General features: G+C 43.1%; 1 protein-coding gene across 6 annotated transcripts in view; it reads right to left on the bottom strand.

The window, feature by feature from the left end:
• MTR (5-methyltetrahydrofolate-homocysteine methyltransferase) overlaps nt 1-15,817 on the bottom strand; it is a 67,188-nt gene that overhangs the window by 23,232 nt on the left and 28,139 nt on the right. For all 6 annotated transcript variants that reach the window (XM_080997649.1, XM_080997644.1, XM_080997645.1 and 3 more), the window contains 8 exons: nt 15,447-15,587; nt 13,901-14,086; nt 13,229-13,408; nt 11,347-11,463; nt 11,115-11,255; nt 7,200-7,289; nt 5,548-5,700; nt 3,466-3,573 (listed from right to left, as the gene is read on the bottom strand). In XM_080997649.1, coding sequence (XP_080853775.1) covers nt 3,466-3,573; nt 5,548-5,700; nt 7,200-7,289; nt 11,115-11,255; nt 11,347-11,463; nt 13,229-13,408; nt 13,901-14,086; nt 15,447-15,587 — 1,116 coding nt within the window. The remainder of the gene's footprint in view (nt 1-3,465; nt 3,574-5,547; nt 5,701-7,199; nt 7,290-11,114; nt 11,256-11,346; nt 11,464-13,228; nt 13,409-13,900; nt 14,087-15,446; nt 15,588-15,817) is intronic.

The raw sequence follows: 15,817 nt of genomic DNA, 5'->3' as shown, positions 1-15,817 counted from the left end.
CCGAATTACATTAATTCCCCCATAGCACTTTTTAACAGGACTCACATTCAAAATCCAACGGTGGGGGGGGGGGACAGGGAGGGGTAGGAATTGGGAAGTTCTGACAATGTGGCTTCTTTGCCCCATAGCCCAGGATGTGCCTGAACCCTTTTTGTTGTGCATCCGTTGTGCTTTCCAAATATGTGCCTCTAGCCCAAGTTTTATACAAGGCTGAAACACACCTGGGCTCAAAACAAACAGATCTGGAGCCATGATGTGCAATCTGGGCCTTCAAAATATTTTACATCACCTATAATATTTAATAAACAAACAGCAGCAGCAGCAACACAAAAACAACAATGATAATCTTTGATGCCTGAGAAACATTGTACCGTATTTTTCGCCCCATAGGACGCACCGGCCCATAGGACGCATCAAGTTTTTTGGGGGGGAAATAAAGAAAAAAAAATTATTTCCCCCCCAGGCGCTTGTGGGGCCGGCAGCGGGGAGAAGCGCTCTTCTCCCCGCAGTCCGCCTTCAGACCAGGTCCGGGGACAGCGGGAAGACGCGCTGCGCCTCCCCGCTGTCCCCGGAGCTTGCGGGGCAGGCAGCAGGGAGAAGCGCTCTTCTCCCTGCCGCCGCCTTGAGATCAGGTCCGGGGACAGAGGGAATCGCGCTGCGCCTCCCAGCTGTCCCCAGAGCTTGTGGGGCAGGCAGCGGGGAGAAGCGCTCTTCTCCCCGCCGCCCGCCTTCAGATCAGGTCTGGGGACAGCAGGAAGACGCGCTGCGTCTCCCAGCTGTCCCTGGAGCTTGTGGGGCAGGCAGCGGGGAGAAGCGCTCTTCTCCCCGCCGCCCGCCTTCAGATCAGGTCCGGGGACAGCAGGAAGACGTGCTGCGTCTCCCAGCTGTTCCCAGAGCTTGCGGGGCTGGCGGTGGGGTCTCCCCGCCGTCAGCCTCCAAACCACTTCAGGAGACAGCGGGATGGCGGCGTTCCGCCTCACTCTGTCCCCCGACCTTGTGGGGCTGGCGCTGGGGCTCTCCTGAAGCCTGGAGAGTGAGAGGGGTCGGTGCGCACCGACCCCTCTCGCTCTCCAGGCTTCAGTGAAAGCCTGCATTCGCCCCATAGGACGCACACACATTTCCCCTTCATTTTTGGAGGGGAAAAAGTGCGTCCTATAGGGCGAAAAATACGGTATTTACTACAATGATTAATCTCCTCTGTCTTCCTAAAATGTAGAGGTTTGGGGAGAATTGAACATTCGAGACTATGCCAAGTGACTGCGCCATCCAGCATCATTCTGCATTGTATTCATGAACACTCAAAAGCCTGCACAGCTGGGGCAGAAAGGCACATTCATTTAATCAAGCTGAAAGAAAACAAGTAAGTATAGTGGACCGGTCCAGCAATGATTGCAGATCTAATTGGTGATGGAAATCCTACAAACAAACAGGAACGAAGTACTGAAGGAGAAGGGGGAAAATCACCCAACCGCAGACAGTGCTGCAATGTGGACCAGGACATGTGTTTGATTTAAAGATGTCTTCTACGTAAAAACAAGACCATTTCAAGCATTAAATGAATTGGAGCATTCTAATACTGGGCAGAGAACCAAATAGCTTTCCTTTTCGATCCTGGCACAAGCCTGCAGGCACAGCCATTCATTCTAAAACATAATAACCAGTGCTCTGTATTTGCTGATGTTCTGGCACCACGGTTACTGCTCTGGGGGAACTGCACTCCAGAGAGAAGCCATGCCAGCAGATATGTATATTATTTTAATGCAGGACAGCAGTGTTTTCTCATTGTTAATGCACACCATTTAGGGGCTAACAGAATCTCTCTCTCTTATTGTTTTGCTAGCAATAGCACCCAGAATTTTCTGTAGCACCAACCAAGCAATAATACAGGATTGGCCAAATTCTGTAAACATACATACATTTCCCCATTTAAATATCAATATGCCTATAAGATAAAGACACACACCCCAGTAGACACACACTCCTAAGCTAGCTATCAATTGTTTTAAATGTTTCCCATAGCCTTTTTCTTTTTGGTCTTAGCTCATTCTGGTTTCTTACCCAAATGTCAAAGACAGCATAACTGTCTCAGTTTGTTCCCAAATCCAATACAACCTTCGCAACAATTGGAACTACAAGAACAATTGCTGTCATTTAATTTTCACGCTTGTTAGGAATGAAAAATCCTGCTATAGCAACAATCCTCAGGTTCTTTCGAGCCCTATGATTATTTCCAATATGGGAGCAACTAAACACCAGTTTGACATATGCTTCCCAAGGAGGCACAGATCTGTATGTAAAAACAGGAGGCGTTCCATTCTGGAGAGCATTTCACCATGTTGCTGTCATGTGATCAGTCTCCTCTTGGGAATCAACCTCAAGGGGGGGGGGGGAATGATGCCAGTCCAAGGCAGATGAAGCTGTGCAAATGGCTCGGCCCTTGTGCTGCCAAAAAGCACCCTCCCCACAGTAATTTTTCAGCTTAAAAACAAACAATTGTGCTGTGCTGTGTGTTTGTGTGTGTGTGTGTTTAATAAATCAGCATCTTGTAAACTGTTTGAATGTGCAATCGTACAAATAGCTCTTCAGAACTAGTAAAGGTACCCCTGCCCATACGGGCCAGTCTTGACAGACTCTAGGGTTGTGCGCTCATCTCACTCTAGAGGCCGGGAGCCAGCGCTGTCCGCAGACACTTCCGGGTCACGTGGCCAGCGTGACAAAGCTGCTCTGGCGAACCGGCACCAGAGCAGCACATGGAAACGCCGTTTACCTTCCCGCTATAAAGCGGTACCTATTTATCTACTTGCACTTAAGGGTGCTTTCGAACTGCTAGGTGGGCAGGAGCTGGGACCGAACGACGGGAGCTCACTCCGCCGCGGGGATTCAAACCGCCAACCATGCGATCGGTAAATCCTAGGCGCTGAGGTTTTACCCACAGCGCCACCCACGTCCCCTTCTTCAGAACTACATACACCATAAAAAGGCAGACACCAATCAGAAGCATAGGAGAACAGGCAAAACGGACAAGGAGATCAGGTTTTGCTATGGGAGGTGTGTGTAGCATTTGAAGAGGGAAGATGGAGGGAAGCTGGGCTCACCCCACTGAGACAAAAAGCCATGCTTTTATATCTGCTGCACACGCCGCAAGGTATTTGGTGAAAGTGCATGCAATGTCCAGAACAATTAGGTGCAGAGTTTATCATGATGGATCTCTGTGCAGCATTGGCTACCGTTAGTTACTGGGCATCTGTTTTTATTGGGGAAAGTGTCAAAAGGCAAATTTTATATGTTACAACCAACCACTTGTTTCCAAAACCAAATCTACTTGTCTGTTTTACAGTGATTGCTGCAACCAGCATTATATGAATACATGCCTCACAAGAAACTTTGCTGTAACCTGCAAGGCTCTAAGACAACCATGGAAAAAAATCATTAAAGAGAACCAAACAATGTAGTGTGCAAACTTGCCTCTTCTTCTGTGGAACCTGACAATGCACGCATTTCCTCTCTTTCCTTTTCCATGAAGGGAATCAGATGACCAACAGCCTTCTTCATAACACGAGCAGATTTGATAACCTGGATGCCCAGATTCAAGGGAAGAACCAATTACAGCTATGTGTTTAGCTAAGAGTTCATTTTTAAAACAACAACAACCTCGATCCATCATGCAAATTAAACCAGACTATCAATAACCTCCAATTAAAAACACACTTTAGTATCTTCCCTATTCTCTGCTGCCTAGAAACTCCTGCACTGATCATATTAACATGCCTCCATGCTGCTTAGCCCATTCACAAATCCATCTCTATGGGCTTGCTCAATCAGTGTGTTGGGCTGTTGGCCAAAAAATGTGAATCAATATCTGGATTAATGGAGTGCCATTGGACAACTGTCTGCAAATGTAAGGAGAGCCCACATCAGCTAAACTGGCCCTACTGTGAGGCACAAGTGCTTTTGAGGAACTTGTAGATAAAACTAGAAATAAATTAACAAACAAACAAAACAACAACTCTGTGATCACATTACCACTATACTAAGAGTGAATACCAAGAAAAGGAATAGATAAATTAAAAGAATTATGTTGCAGGCTGGCCTGCCAACATATAGTAGTGGATAACAGCACATCCAGAAAGCTACTAGTCTAGAAGGAATTGTTGCTCATCCTGGAAGGCTGAATATAGGAATGCCTGTAGCTATTAGGGAAGATGAAAACAGCATCCATTTCACTGTTTAGGGTATGCCTAGATTCTTGAACTGTGGAATGGTGGAGGGACTATTGATCAGTGGTATAGCACATTCTTTGCATGCAGGAGATTCCAGGTTCATTCTCTGGCACCTCTAGTTAAAATGGGCTCAGTTAGCAGGTGACAGGAGAGTCACTGCCAGAAATATAGACAATGCTGTTTTGTTTTACTGTTCTGCTGGGAGCTACCCAGAGTGGCTGAGGGAACCCAACCAGATGGGAAGGATATAAATAATACAATACAATACAATACAATACAATACAATACAATACAATACAATACAATACAATACAATACAATAATTGGTGCTTTTTTCTGGGGGGACACAGGGATACGCATACCCCTAAACATTTTGTGAATCTAAGTTTGGCCTTGTTGAGGGGCAGTACAGTGGTACCTCGGGTTAAGAACTTAATTCATTCTGGAGGTCCGTTCTTAACCTGAAACTGTTCTTAACCTGAAGCACCACTTTAGCTAATGGGGCCTCCCGCTGCTGCCACACGATTTCTGTTCTCATCCTGAAACAATAATAATAATAATAATAATAATTTATTATTTATACCCCGCCCATCTGGCTGGGCTTCCCCGGCCACTCTGGGCGGCTTCCAAAAGAATATTAAAATACTATAATACATCAAACATTAAAAGCTTCCCGAAACAGGGCTGCCTTCAGATGTCTTCTAAAAGCCTGGTAGTTGTTGTTCTCTTTGACATCTGGTGGGAGGGTGTTCCACAGGGAAGGCGCCACTACCGAGAAGGCCCTCTGCCTGGTTCCCTGTAACTTGGCTTCTCGCAGTGAGGGAACCGCCAGAAGGCCCTCAGTGCTGGACCTCAGTGTCCGGGTAGAACGATGGGGGAGGAGACGCTCCTTCAGATATACTGGACCAAGGCCGTTTAGGGCTTTAAAGGTCAGCACAAACAAAGTTCTTAACCTGAGGTACTATTTCTGGGTTAGCAAAGTCTGTAACCTGAAGTGTCTGTAACCTGAAGCGTCTGTAACCCGAGGTACCACTGTATTTCAATATGAGTAGGAAAATGAGACTATCCCTAAACATTTTTTAAAGAAAAAAAGCACTGAATACAATACAATGCAATACAATACAATACTAATACTGATGATGATGTAGTCTGATCTGGTATAAAACAACTTCTGTGTTCTACTGGTACAATTCAGATGAAGCCACTGTCTGGGGCACACCCTAGGTGGAACAGGCTATTGGTCTGGTAATTAAATTATCTATAAATCATTCATTTTCATAGATAACTTATTAATGGTTAATAGAAAATTCTCATCATTCTTCTTTACCTGTGGTAGAAACATCTTGCCAGCTCCAAAAAGATCACCAACTGTTTTCATGCCGTTCATCAGAGGCCCCTCAATTATATTCAGAGGTCTGGGATACTTTTCTTTGTTTAATCTAGCTTCTTCTGTGTCTTCAATCACATACTTCTCAATACCCTGGGGGCGGGGAGAGAGAGAGAGACATAGTATTAGTGTGCTCATGCACTGCTAAAATAAGCATAATCATATTACACTAACCAGAGTGGGGAGCTGCAGAGTCTCCGAAAAACGAGGAAAGGACAGGGGCAAAGCAGAGAGAGGAAAGTCTCCCTCCTCTTTATCTACAGCTGCTTTTGCTGGAAGTCTGCAGGGGGAAGGACTGGGTCTTAACCAGCAGACAAAAACACAGCCCATCTCTATGAAGGAGTGTTAAGTCAAAGAAAGTCATCAACGAGTAAAACAAATCAGCAACAGAAACCAAACATTATACAAGCAACATCAAATCAAGTTGAAAGCAGCAGAAAACTTTTTCAGGAGTGAGTCTGACAAAACAGGAAGTGAGAAGGCCACTCATAGGTATCCCAGGAGCAAGGTGGCTCTGTTCTTAATTGCCTCAAATCAAAAGGGAGGGGGCACGTCAAGCAAGGCTTCTGAAGGAAGTTCTAAAGAGTGACAGATGGTTCTTCTGTTCTTCTGTTGATACCACATCCCTCTTCACACTTGTAGCCAGAGGTACGCTCAGTAAGGCCAAGTGGGTAAAAAACCAGTTAAGCCAAAATGAGCTTAGTCTGTTGCTTTCAACCTCAGTTTAAAATCTGTACCACTTTCTTTCCTCCTTGAGCATAAGTCTGGATTGATTTTTAAGATAATTAAAAATAAACTTGGGAAATTAGATTTTTGTTATTATAATAAAAAATGACTTCTTTAAAAAAGAAAGACAGGCAGATCTGTTACACCTTTGGTGATTTTTCTCATATACTGATTTATGTTTTAATATCAGCTTTTCATTTTATATGTTATATAGCAAGAGTTGACTTGCGGCTGATACAGCCTTAGAATAACATAATCTGCAAAACCATCCATGGTAGGAGTCAGTAATCAATACATTTACAATCACCATGATTGCAAGGAGTTGTTGCAAAGTTATCTCAGGTGAGCAGATTTTCCAGATTTCATTACCTGTGAATTACAAGGTTGTGTGTCTTGGAAAGCTGGCTTGTGCAATTTTGTAACGTTGTGAAGTACATGGGTTGCATCTAACATTAGTTCTGCACAGAATGGACCCACTGAAATTAACGGACATGACTAACTCAGGTCCATTAATTTCAGTGGATCTATCATAGTATAACTTGGTACAACCCTATGTCTGTAAGAAGTGGTTAATACTCACTCATTTCCATTCAGTCCTGCCAAACACGTTTATACCTGAATTCTATCTGTATTCCTCCTTCCATCACAAAGAAATCCTGGGAGGATTTAAGTTGGACAGGCTAAGAATATTACACTGACACCTTCCAACAACCTTCTCCTCAAATCATTCTTCAATCAAGGAATTCTACTCTTTAGAGGTTCAAAGTGCTTGGTAATAAGGAAGTATACAAAATTATAATTTAAGTAGAGTCTGTTTGAAGAGAACAGACACTGGCTTTGATATGGAAAAACACATAAAAAATCACCTTGACAAGGGCATACTCCAGTCTTTCCTCCACAGAGCCATTTCTCCATTCATCTGTCTGTACCACTTTCTTTCCTCCTTGAGCATGAGTCTGGATTGATATTTAAGGTAATTAAAAATAAAGTTGGGAAATTAGATTTTTGTTGTTATAATAATAATAAATGACTTCTTTAAAAAAGAAAAAGAAAAACTTAAAAGCATTTGCCATTTCGAATCATACAGCTTGAACCCCCTCTCAAGTGGAGATTTCTGGCCCAAGGAAAAGATACAGACTAAAAGTCTTTCCCCACCCCCCCAGCATTCCAGATACCTTCTGTAGATGGAAGGCTAATTGGGTGAGGACTTAAGTAGATGGTGAATGTGCAGTGTTTCATACATTGTTAAATTACAACTCACATCATCCCTGATCATTTGCATGCCATCTTAGCTGTGAGTCCTAGTAGACCTGCTCCCTGCCTTGCAGATCTTTTCCCACCTAGCTCAGGAGGGTGGGGTCCTGACTGACTCCAACTACAAAAGCTGAGGCTGCCGAACAAGATTCTTGGGCTGACTACTTTTGTTACCGTTTGTAGTTACCTAATTTTTTTCATGCTGTATGCCACCTTGAGCATGGCTTGAGCTATGGAAAGGCGGCATACAAATAAAATGATTGATTGTATTTTCATTCAAATGAATCTCAAAGCGGCTTACAAACAAAATAACAACAACATTCTAGAACCTAATAGAACATCATAAGTACAGCTGAAAACATATAAACTAATTAACAAATCATCAGTAAAACAATTAAAATCTATAAAACACTATTAACAAAGCAGCAACTAAAACAATAAGCTAAACATCACAATTACAGCAAAAGTCATATTATATTATTAACTAAACAATTCAGCATTTACAATACATAAAACAATATTAACATTAGCTAAATAGCAACTAAAAAAACAAGCTAATCACTGTTTAGTTCATGCACACTCCACGTCCCTAAGACTCATAATAGTTCACTCTATTCCATTCATTGGCTCTGCCCCTGCATGCATTCAGGATAAGGGCTGAAGTGCATACAAACTATATATGCAAGTCTCCATCTACATGACTGAGAAGGCTCAGAATAGGAGCATTCCTGATCACGTGCTCAGAGCCAAGGTGCGTAGAGCAGCAAGGAGGAATCTCCAGCCTATGGGCCAGATCTGGCCCACCAGCCTTCTCCATCCAGCTTGCTAGGCCTCTGCTGTCATGCTGTGCCTATTTTGATCCTGAATAAAGCCTTTTCTCTGTGTGTGCTGAAAAAAGACTCCCCTTTCCCAACACACAAAGAGAAAATGATGCAAATCTGGCTATGTAGGAACCCTCTTGCACGGTCAATTTGCTTAAATGAGTGTGTGTGTGTGTGTGTGTGTGTGAGAGAGAGAGAGAGAGAGAGAGAGGAAAGGGAAAGAGGTGTGCATGTCTGAAAAGGTGATGTGCGTGAGTGAGTGAGAGAGAGGGAGAGGAAATGTGATATTTGTTTATGTGAGAAAGGGTTGCATGTTCTGTCTGTGCCCACTTTGTGTGTGAGCAGCGCCCACTTTGAGCGTGTTGTTTCTGACTACAGTGGTACCTCGGGTTACGTACTTAATTTGTTCCGGAGGTCCGTAGTTAACCTGAAACTGTTCTTAACCTGAAGCACCACTTTAGCTAATGGGGCCTCCTGCTGCTGCCGCGCTGCCGGAGCATGATTTCTGTTCTCATCCTGAAGCAAAGTTCTTAACTTGAAGCACTATATCTAGGTTAGGGGAGTGTGTAACCTGAAGCATATGTAACCTGAAGCGTATGTAACCCGAGGTACCACTGTATTTCCTCTCAAGGAAATATGACCCTCGGGGAGGTAAAAGGCTTCCCACTCCTAGCATACAGACCCTTTCAGACCTTGCACTGAATGTGTGTGGAGGGTTGCGATCAACATGCGAATTATTCAGTTGCCTTATGTGGCTCTCCTATACCTGACACCTGAACAGATGATTCCCCCCCCACACACAACCCAGCCAGACACTGGGAAACCTGGATCCCTGCCTTCCAATCGCTAACTTGTGCTCAGGATATTTTAATGTAGATGTTTTTGAACCCGTGTAAACAGACAAGGCTAAAGATTGCTTTACACTAACCATTTAAAGGTATTTCCTTCTGAAGAGGCAAGGCATCGAACCATAACTGGCTCATCAATAGAAAAAGAGATGCCTCAAGGACTGAAGTTTTGGATTTTTATTTCTGGGAATTTAATTTAAATTAACTTTATCCCTGGCCGACCTAACAGTTTTATTTCAATAACCTAACAAATTAATTTGGCTTTGGTACAGTTCCTGTTGGCTATAGTTTATGTTCTGTCACGTAATGGATCACTAATGAATCAAAATCTGTACTTCATCAGCTTAAGAAAGCACCTCATTCTAAATCCCCTTCTACCTCACATTACCTAAGGCACCTTCAGAGAGAACCCAGGGAACTTTGGGAGGCTGTTTGGTGGCAGCAAGTACTTCAAACGGGGCGGAGAGGGGAGGCAGGGTACAAGAGAGGGGTACAACCTGTTGTGGCTAGATGGGCCCACAATGACACTCCTCATTCTGGAGTTACTCCAACCACCTTAATCATCCTGGTTGCCTGTTGTGAGCCTTTCAAGTTCTGTAATATCCATTTTGAGGTGAGGCGATCAGACCGTACACAATATGCCAAGTGAGGTCTCAACATAGATTTGTATACTGTAATGGCATTATGGTATCAGCCGTTTTATTTTCAGTAAGTTTCCTATTTATCCCTAACATGGACGTTGCCGTTTTCACAGCTGCCACACACTGGGTCAACATCTCCATTGAGCTATTCACCTCAACTCCCAAAGCCTCATTGCTGGGCCAGTCATTGCCAGTCCAGAGCCCATTAACATATATATTAGAAATCTCTATCAGCCGTCTTAGGCTGGACTGAGGGGAACTGAAACTGTTCCCCTTATAGACGGCAGAAATTAGGGTCTTTATAGTGTCCAAAACTCCAGGCACATTTCTAACAGGAGAAAAAGCAGCTTGGAAGAAGTCTGAGCTGTTTTCTCATTAAATAGGCTGGGGTTCACCAAAGGAACAGTAATTTTATTCCCTCCTTTGAGAGCTTCTAAGCATAATTATTCTTGCCTTGGGGGGGGGGGAATGCTCATTTAACAAGATACAAAATATTTACATCAAAACACATGTTCAGAAGAATCCTATGGTATAGTCTTCCTGAGTCTATACCACTTGAGAATGATGTGGGGAAATTGCATGACTGAATGCTCAAAACCTCCCTGCCTGTGGGTAGCTATACTATCAAGGAAACAGATACTAGTTTAGAAAGTTAGAAGAAAAAGGCATAGTATTACTTAGGGTAATATTCAAATCATATTTGCGAGCACATACACACACACACAGCATTCTGAAATGGTATTGTCACTATGGGCTAGACATTGAGATTCTTCAGAATGTATACCTTGGTTCTTAATAACATTGAATGTACTATAAACAAGCATGTATACACTTGCATATTAAAACAGTATGCTTTAATATAACAGTGCACGCAGAACGCAGAGACTGAGTAATTATCAAATATGGTTTTCTCTAGGTATTTCTTGCTATGCTTATATCTCACTCTTCCTTTGGAAAAATTTCCACAGGGCTGCCAGACAACTCTCCTTCCAGGCTCAGACCTGCTTATCTTTGACATATAACATTATCATGTGCCCTCAGAATATTCCCCCCCACCCCCACCTCCCAATGTGATTTTGCATCTTGGCAGAAAAATTGCACCACTCACCAAGGAAGACAAATACATAAAGCATTTTTTAAAAAAATCCCCAAGGTTCAATGTTTGAATGCCACGGCTTGCATTTTAAAAAAGAAAGAAGGCAAAATATAAAAATTACCTGGGCGTAACGCAGAAGCTTCTCTGTGGCCTCTGGATCCTTATTCCAAATCAAATCTTCACACAACTGCAACAGCTCCTTGTGGATATCATCATACACAGGCAAGTTTCCCGCATTCACAATCCCCATGTCCAATCCATACTGACGATACGGGAATAGGAGAGGGAAGATAATGAACACTACAAGATATGCATTCTGATCAGAAGCTGTTTTGTCAAAATGCTCGCATTACCTTAATGGCATGGTACAGAAAAACTCCATGCATCGCTTCTCGAATAGCTTCCATTCCCCGAAAGGAAAAAGACAGATTGGAAAGGCCTCCACTTATTTTGGCTCCAGGCAGAGTTTCCTGACAACAATAGGATAAGCAGCAAGCTCATGATAAAAACCTATTTTCATACAAGAGGCCTAAGGGCCATCAGTGAATTCATGAAGCACATCTTTGTGGTCTAAAGGACAGTAAGCTACCCAGGCACACAGCAGTGTCTGGGCACCATAGAAACAGCAGGTGAAAAACAGCTATCACTCCAGGCAAGGTTTCTCTCAAAACATAGCCTATCCCACATTCAAGGCTATGCATTGTCCTACTTGGATTATTTTAACATTCTATTTGCTATTCCTCATGGATAAGGTGTGAAAATCCTTGAAAACAGGAGCAGGTCAGTCTACAGATTACCATAGATAACTTGCTCATTTATTTCCCTTAAGTTAACCTTACATTCATTAAACTAAGGAATTTCACCTCTGACTTTAAATGGCCATATTAGAGCCAGATGTATCTGCATGACTATGAGAAATATTAATCCAGTAGATAGAAGACTGTAACTAGACAGAGGAAATATGAGTTAAGAGTCCCATCTCAAGGCTCCTTCACTACAAAATTCCTAAGATGATTAATTCACAGGCTGCAGAGACAGAGGGACAGAGATCCCAACATGCTATCATACATAGATGGAAATCACTGCACATGTGCCTGCAGAGGAGCTGCAATTAGCTTACTAGCACATGCAAACAGAGCTATTTATATGAAGAAGAAGAAGAAGAAGAAGAAGAAGAAGAAGAAGAAGAAGAAGAAGAAGAAGAAGAGTAGTAGTAGTAGTAGTAGTAGTTTGGATTTGATATCCCACTTTATCACTACCCGAAGGAGTCTCAAAGCGGCTAACATTCTCCTTTCCCTTCCTCCCCCACAACAAACACTCTGTGAGGGGAGTGGGGCTGAGAGACTTCAGAGAAGTGTGACTAGCCCAAGGTCACCCAGCAGCTGCATGTGGAGGAGCGAGGAATCGAATCCGGTTCACCAGATTACGAGTCCACCGCTCTTAACCACTACACCACAAGTTACTGTGTGCGTTTATATTGCAAAGAATTTCTACCCAGCCATTGTTGCTTGTGAAGCACAAGTTGGCCAACCTGAGCTCCTTCAGAAGGAAGGGTGAGATAAATCAAATAAATAATAGTAACAGTGGTTGCCTTTTTGGGAGATCATACTCCTTTGTCGTATATCAGGATCTGTCAAATCATAACATTGGCCTACCTCACAGGGGTGGTGCAGAGATAAGTAAAGGAATTATTATCCTTGCTTTTATCCTCCCTCAGCTTTAGAAAGAAGGTGCGTTATAAATCCACACCAATAAAGATGGTAATAGGTAATTACTATATTTTTGCCCTTTATTTACAGGTAACATACGCACACGCGCATTTGTAATAAAGTATTTGAAGGAGATCCTGTTCAGAGTACAATCAAACTAGAGACTGAATACACTGCAATAATGGAGCTTGTGCTAATTAAATGAGGCAGCTTTCACGTAGCTTGTCAAAGACCTTTTGGCTAATCTGCCAACATTTTGCTAAAATTGCCCCATTTAATTACTATAAGTATATTTACACTACAGATAATTGTCTGGGATATTTTTAGACTGATATATAATTTATAATATCTTTGCTATCCGAAGCAGGGCTGAGGAGCTAGTACAGTACGAAGAGAGCTGCATCATTCCACACAGGCCATTGCTTATATTCTGGTGTGCTCCCCTTCTCCCTCCACCACAATACTTTAAATAATAATAATAATCAAACCCCACCACACCCTCCGTTAAAGAACTCCCCAGACTCACTTTTATGGTTTTAGTCGCATTGATAAAGTTAATTGCATACAGATTGTGTTCCTCCATTCCAGTACCAATGGTAAGAATGTTGGGATCAAAAATGATATCGTTTGGATTAAAGCCCACTTTGTTCACTAGGAGGTTGTAGGCTCTGGTGCAGATTGCAATTTTTTCATCAGATTCAGTGGCCTGAAAAAAGGGGGGGGGGGACAAAAAGTGAGAAGGAAAGGCAAGTTTCCTGTCTGCAAGGTTTGAGCAGTGAATCTCATATTTTCCATGAGTTACACCAAGGCACCAATGAGCTTATTATCTGAGTGGATGATAATTTCAATACCCCTATATCAATTCTGCTACTCAGGGGTGTATCATATTCTGTTAGTTCCTCATTTCCTGCTGGTTTGATTCCCAGATGGCATACATACCATATATTTAAAGCTCATCACTTCCCCCACTTTCCTGGGAAATGCAGTTTGTTAAGGGTGCTGAGAATTGCAGCTCTGTGAGGAGTAAATGACAGTTCAAATATTTTTCGGGAGAAAGATATGCTCTTTCAGTGTGCAGTAAATGTGTGGTGTGTATGCTGCCCCCCCCCAGCTCCTTTACTACTCCGGATTCTGGATATAACAAAAATATTTTGGGACCTTCCTCAAAGCCAGTAAGGTATGTTCAAGTGGTACTGACCTGACCCACTTCATCAAAAGCCATAACCACCACAGCTGCTCCATATCTCTTTATCTTTCTCGCTTTTGCCAGGAAGTCTTCTTCGCCTTCCTTCAAACTGATGCTATTCACTATGCATTTACCTTGGCAACACTTCAACCCAGCCTCTATCACTGCGAAATTTGAAGAATCGATACAGAGTGGCACCTGATACCGGGGAGTGCAAATTTACAAGTTAGCATAGCTAAGTAGCTACTTTTTTCTTTGTCAACAACTAAAACATCAACAGGAAAATGTCACAACAGTGTTGATGTTTTCTAACCTGTTATGTAGTTATGCATATAAAAAATAATGTTAAAAATCCAAAGTTAAAAGAAACACGAAGGAACTTGCAAGCAACTGCCAACAGTGTGGTTTATCATCCCACTTTGTTTCCCCTAAACCAGGGGTCTGCAACCCGCGGCTCCGGAGCCGCATGTGGCTCTTTTACACCTTTGCCGCGGCTCCGGGGCGGATACTAGCAAGGGGAGGAGGCGCATTGTGCGCCCCGACACTTCCCACTGTGGCAGGTGCTGGACTGGCTGTGACGTCGCATGGGGGCGGTGTGTGCGTTAGTCACGCACCGTCCCGACGTCACCTTCCCGCCCGCTGTCAGATTAAGGTAAGAAACAATATATGCAGTGTTATATTTGTTTTAAATGTCGCAATGGTTTTGTGGCTCCCAGTTTTTTTTCTTCGGAAACGGGTCCAAGTGGCTCTTTTTGTCTTAAAGGTTGCAGACCCCTGCACTAAACCATAGATCAGACTAGCTAGAGTTTTAGGTTTGAACATAACACTTTGCTTTTCATTTATGTAGTACCTTGGATCCCGAATGCCTTGCAAGTCGAACGTTTTGGCTCCTGAACACCACAAACCCGGAAGTGAGTGTTCCAGTTTGCAAACGTTCTTTGGAACCCGAACGTCTGACGGGGCTTCCGATTGGCTGCAGGAGGTTCTTGCAGCCAGTGAGAAGCCACACTTTGGTTTCTGAACGTTTTGGAGGTTGAACAGATTTCCGGAACGAATTCTGTTCAACTTCCTAGGTACGACTGAATCTTCATGGTGAGCCATCTGCATTTCAAACTGTTGCAGTCCTTCAAAAGAAGAAAAGCAATAATCCTCCCCGCCATTAATAACCCAGCACTTCGAAATGTTTCCTTGCAATACGGGAGCTGTTTTTCTGCATGGGCTCATCCCACAGCATTACTGCAACATTTAGGTACTCTGCATCACCACATGAGCAGAGCGAATTGCACAGGCTCTGACCACACCATGGTCACCTTGCTAGGATCAGGGGTAACGTTTGAGTGGTTGAGAACCCTTGTACATCTTGGTGGGACCTCTAGCATTACTGCAGTGCCATAGGATGAACTTTCAGGAAAGTGGCAAGTCGGTAGAAATGCAGTCACTAAATACTGTCTGTAGAATTAAAAGATTATTCCTAATACTGTATACGCCCCTCCCCCAATTTGCAGCTCTATCTGAAAGAACATCTGTTTTAATTGACATCAGAAGTTGTGCATACAACCTTGGCAATGTCAGGTTCTGAAGCAATGAAGTTGCAGAATCTGGCCATAGCACATGGCCCATCTAGCATCCCGTCGTCCATATTGAGATCCAAAATTTGAGCTCCCATCTCAACCTGGGCCTTGGCTACACTCAGGGCATCCTAAAAAGGGACCACAAAATATATATATATATATATTTGTAAAAAATATAGTAAATGCCTAAGTTGGGCCTAGCATTAGTGAGTCCTTTTTATATTCCTCTTTGTTGGTGATCATCTCCAATTCTGAATTACATCAAACAGATCCCCACTCCCTTAAAACAAAACATTAATATAAACATCTCCCATCCTCTCTTGTCTTACGCAGATTCCTCTTCTCTTTGTTAAGGGTT

Source organism: Podarcis pityusensis (assembly GCF_964106645.2).
Source record: "Podarcis pityusensis genome assembly, chromosome: 3".
NCBI lineage: Eukaryota > Metazoa > Chordata > Lepidosauria > Squamata > Lacertidae > Podarcis > Podarcis pityusensis.
The sequence above is the reverse complement of the archived record's forward strand: the minus strand, read 5'-3'. Positions and strand labels throughout refer to the sequence as shown.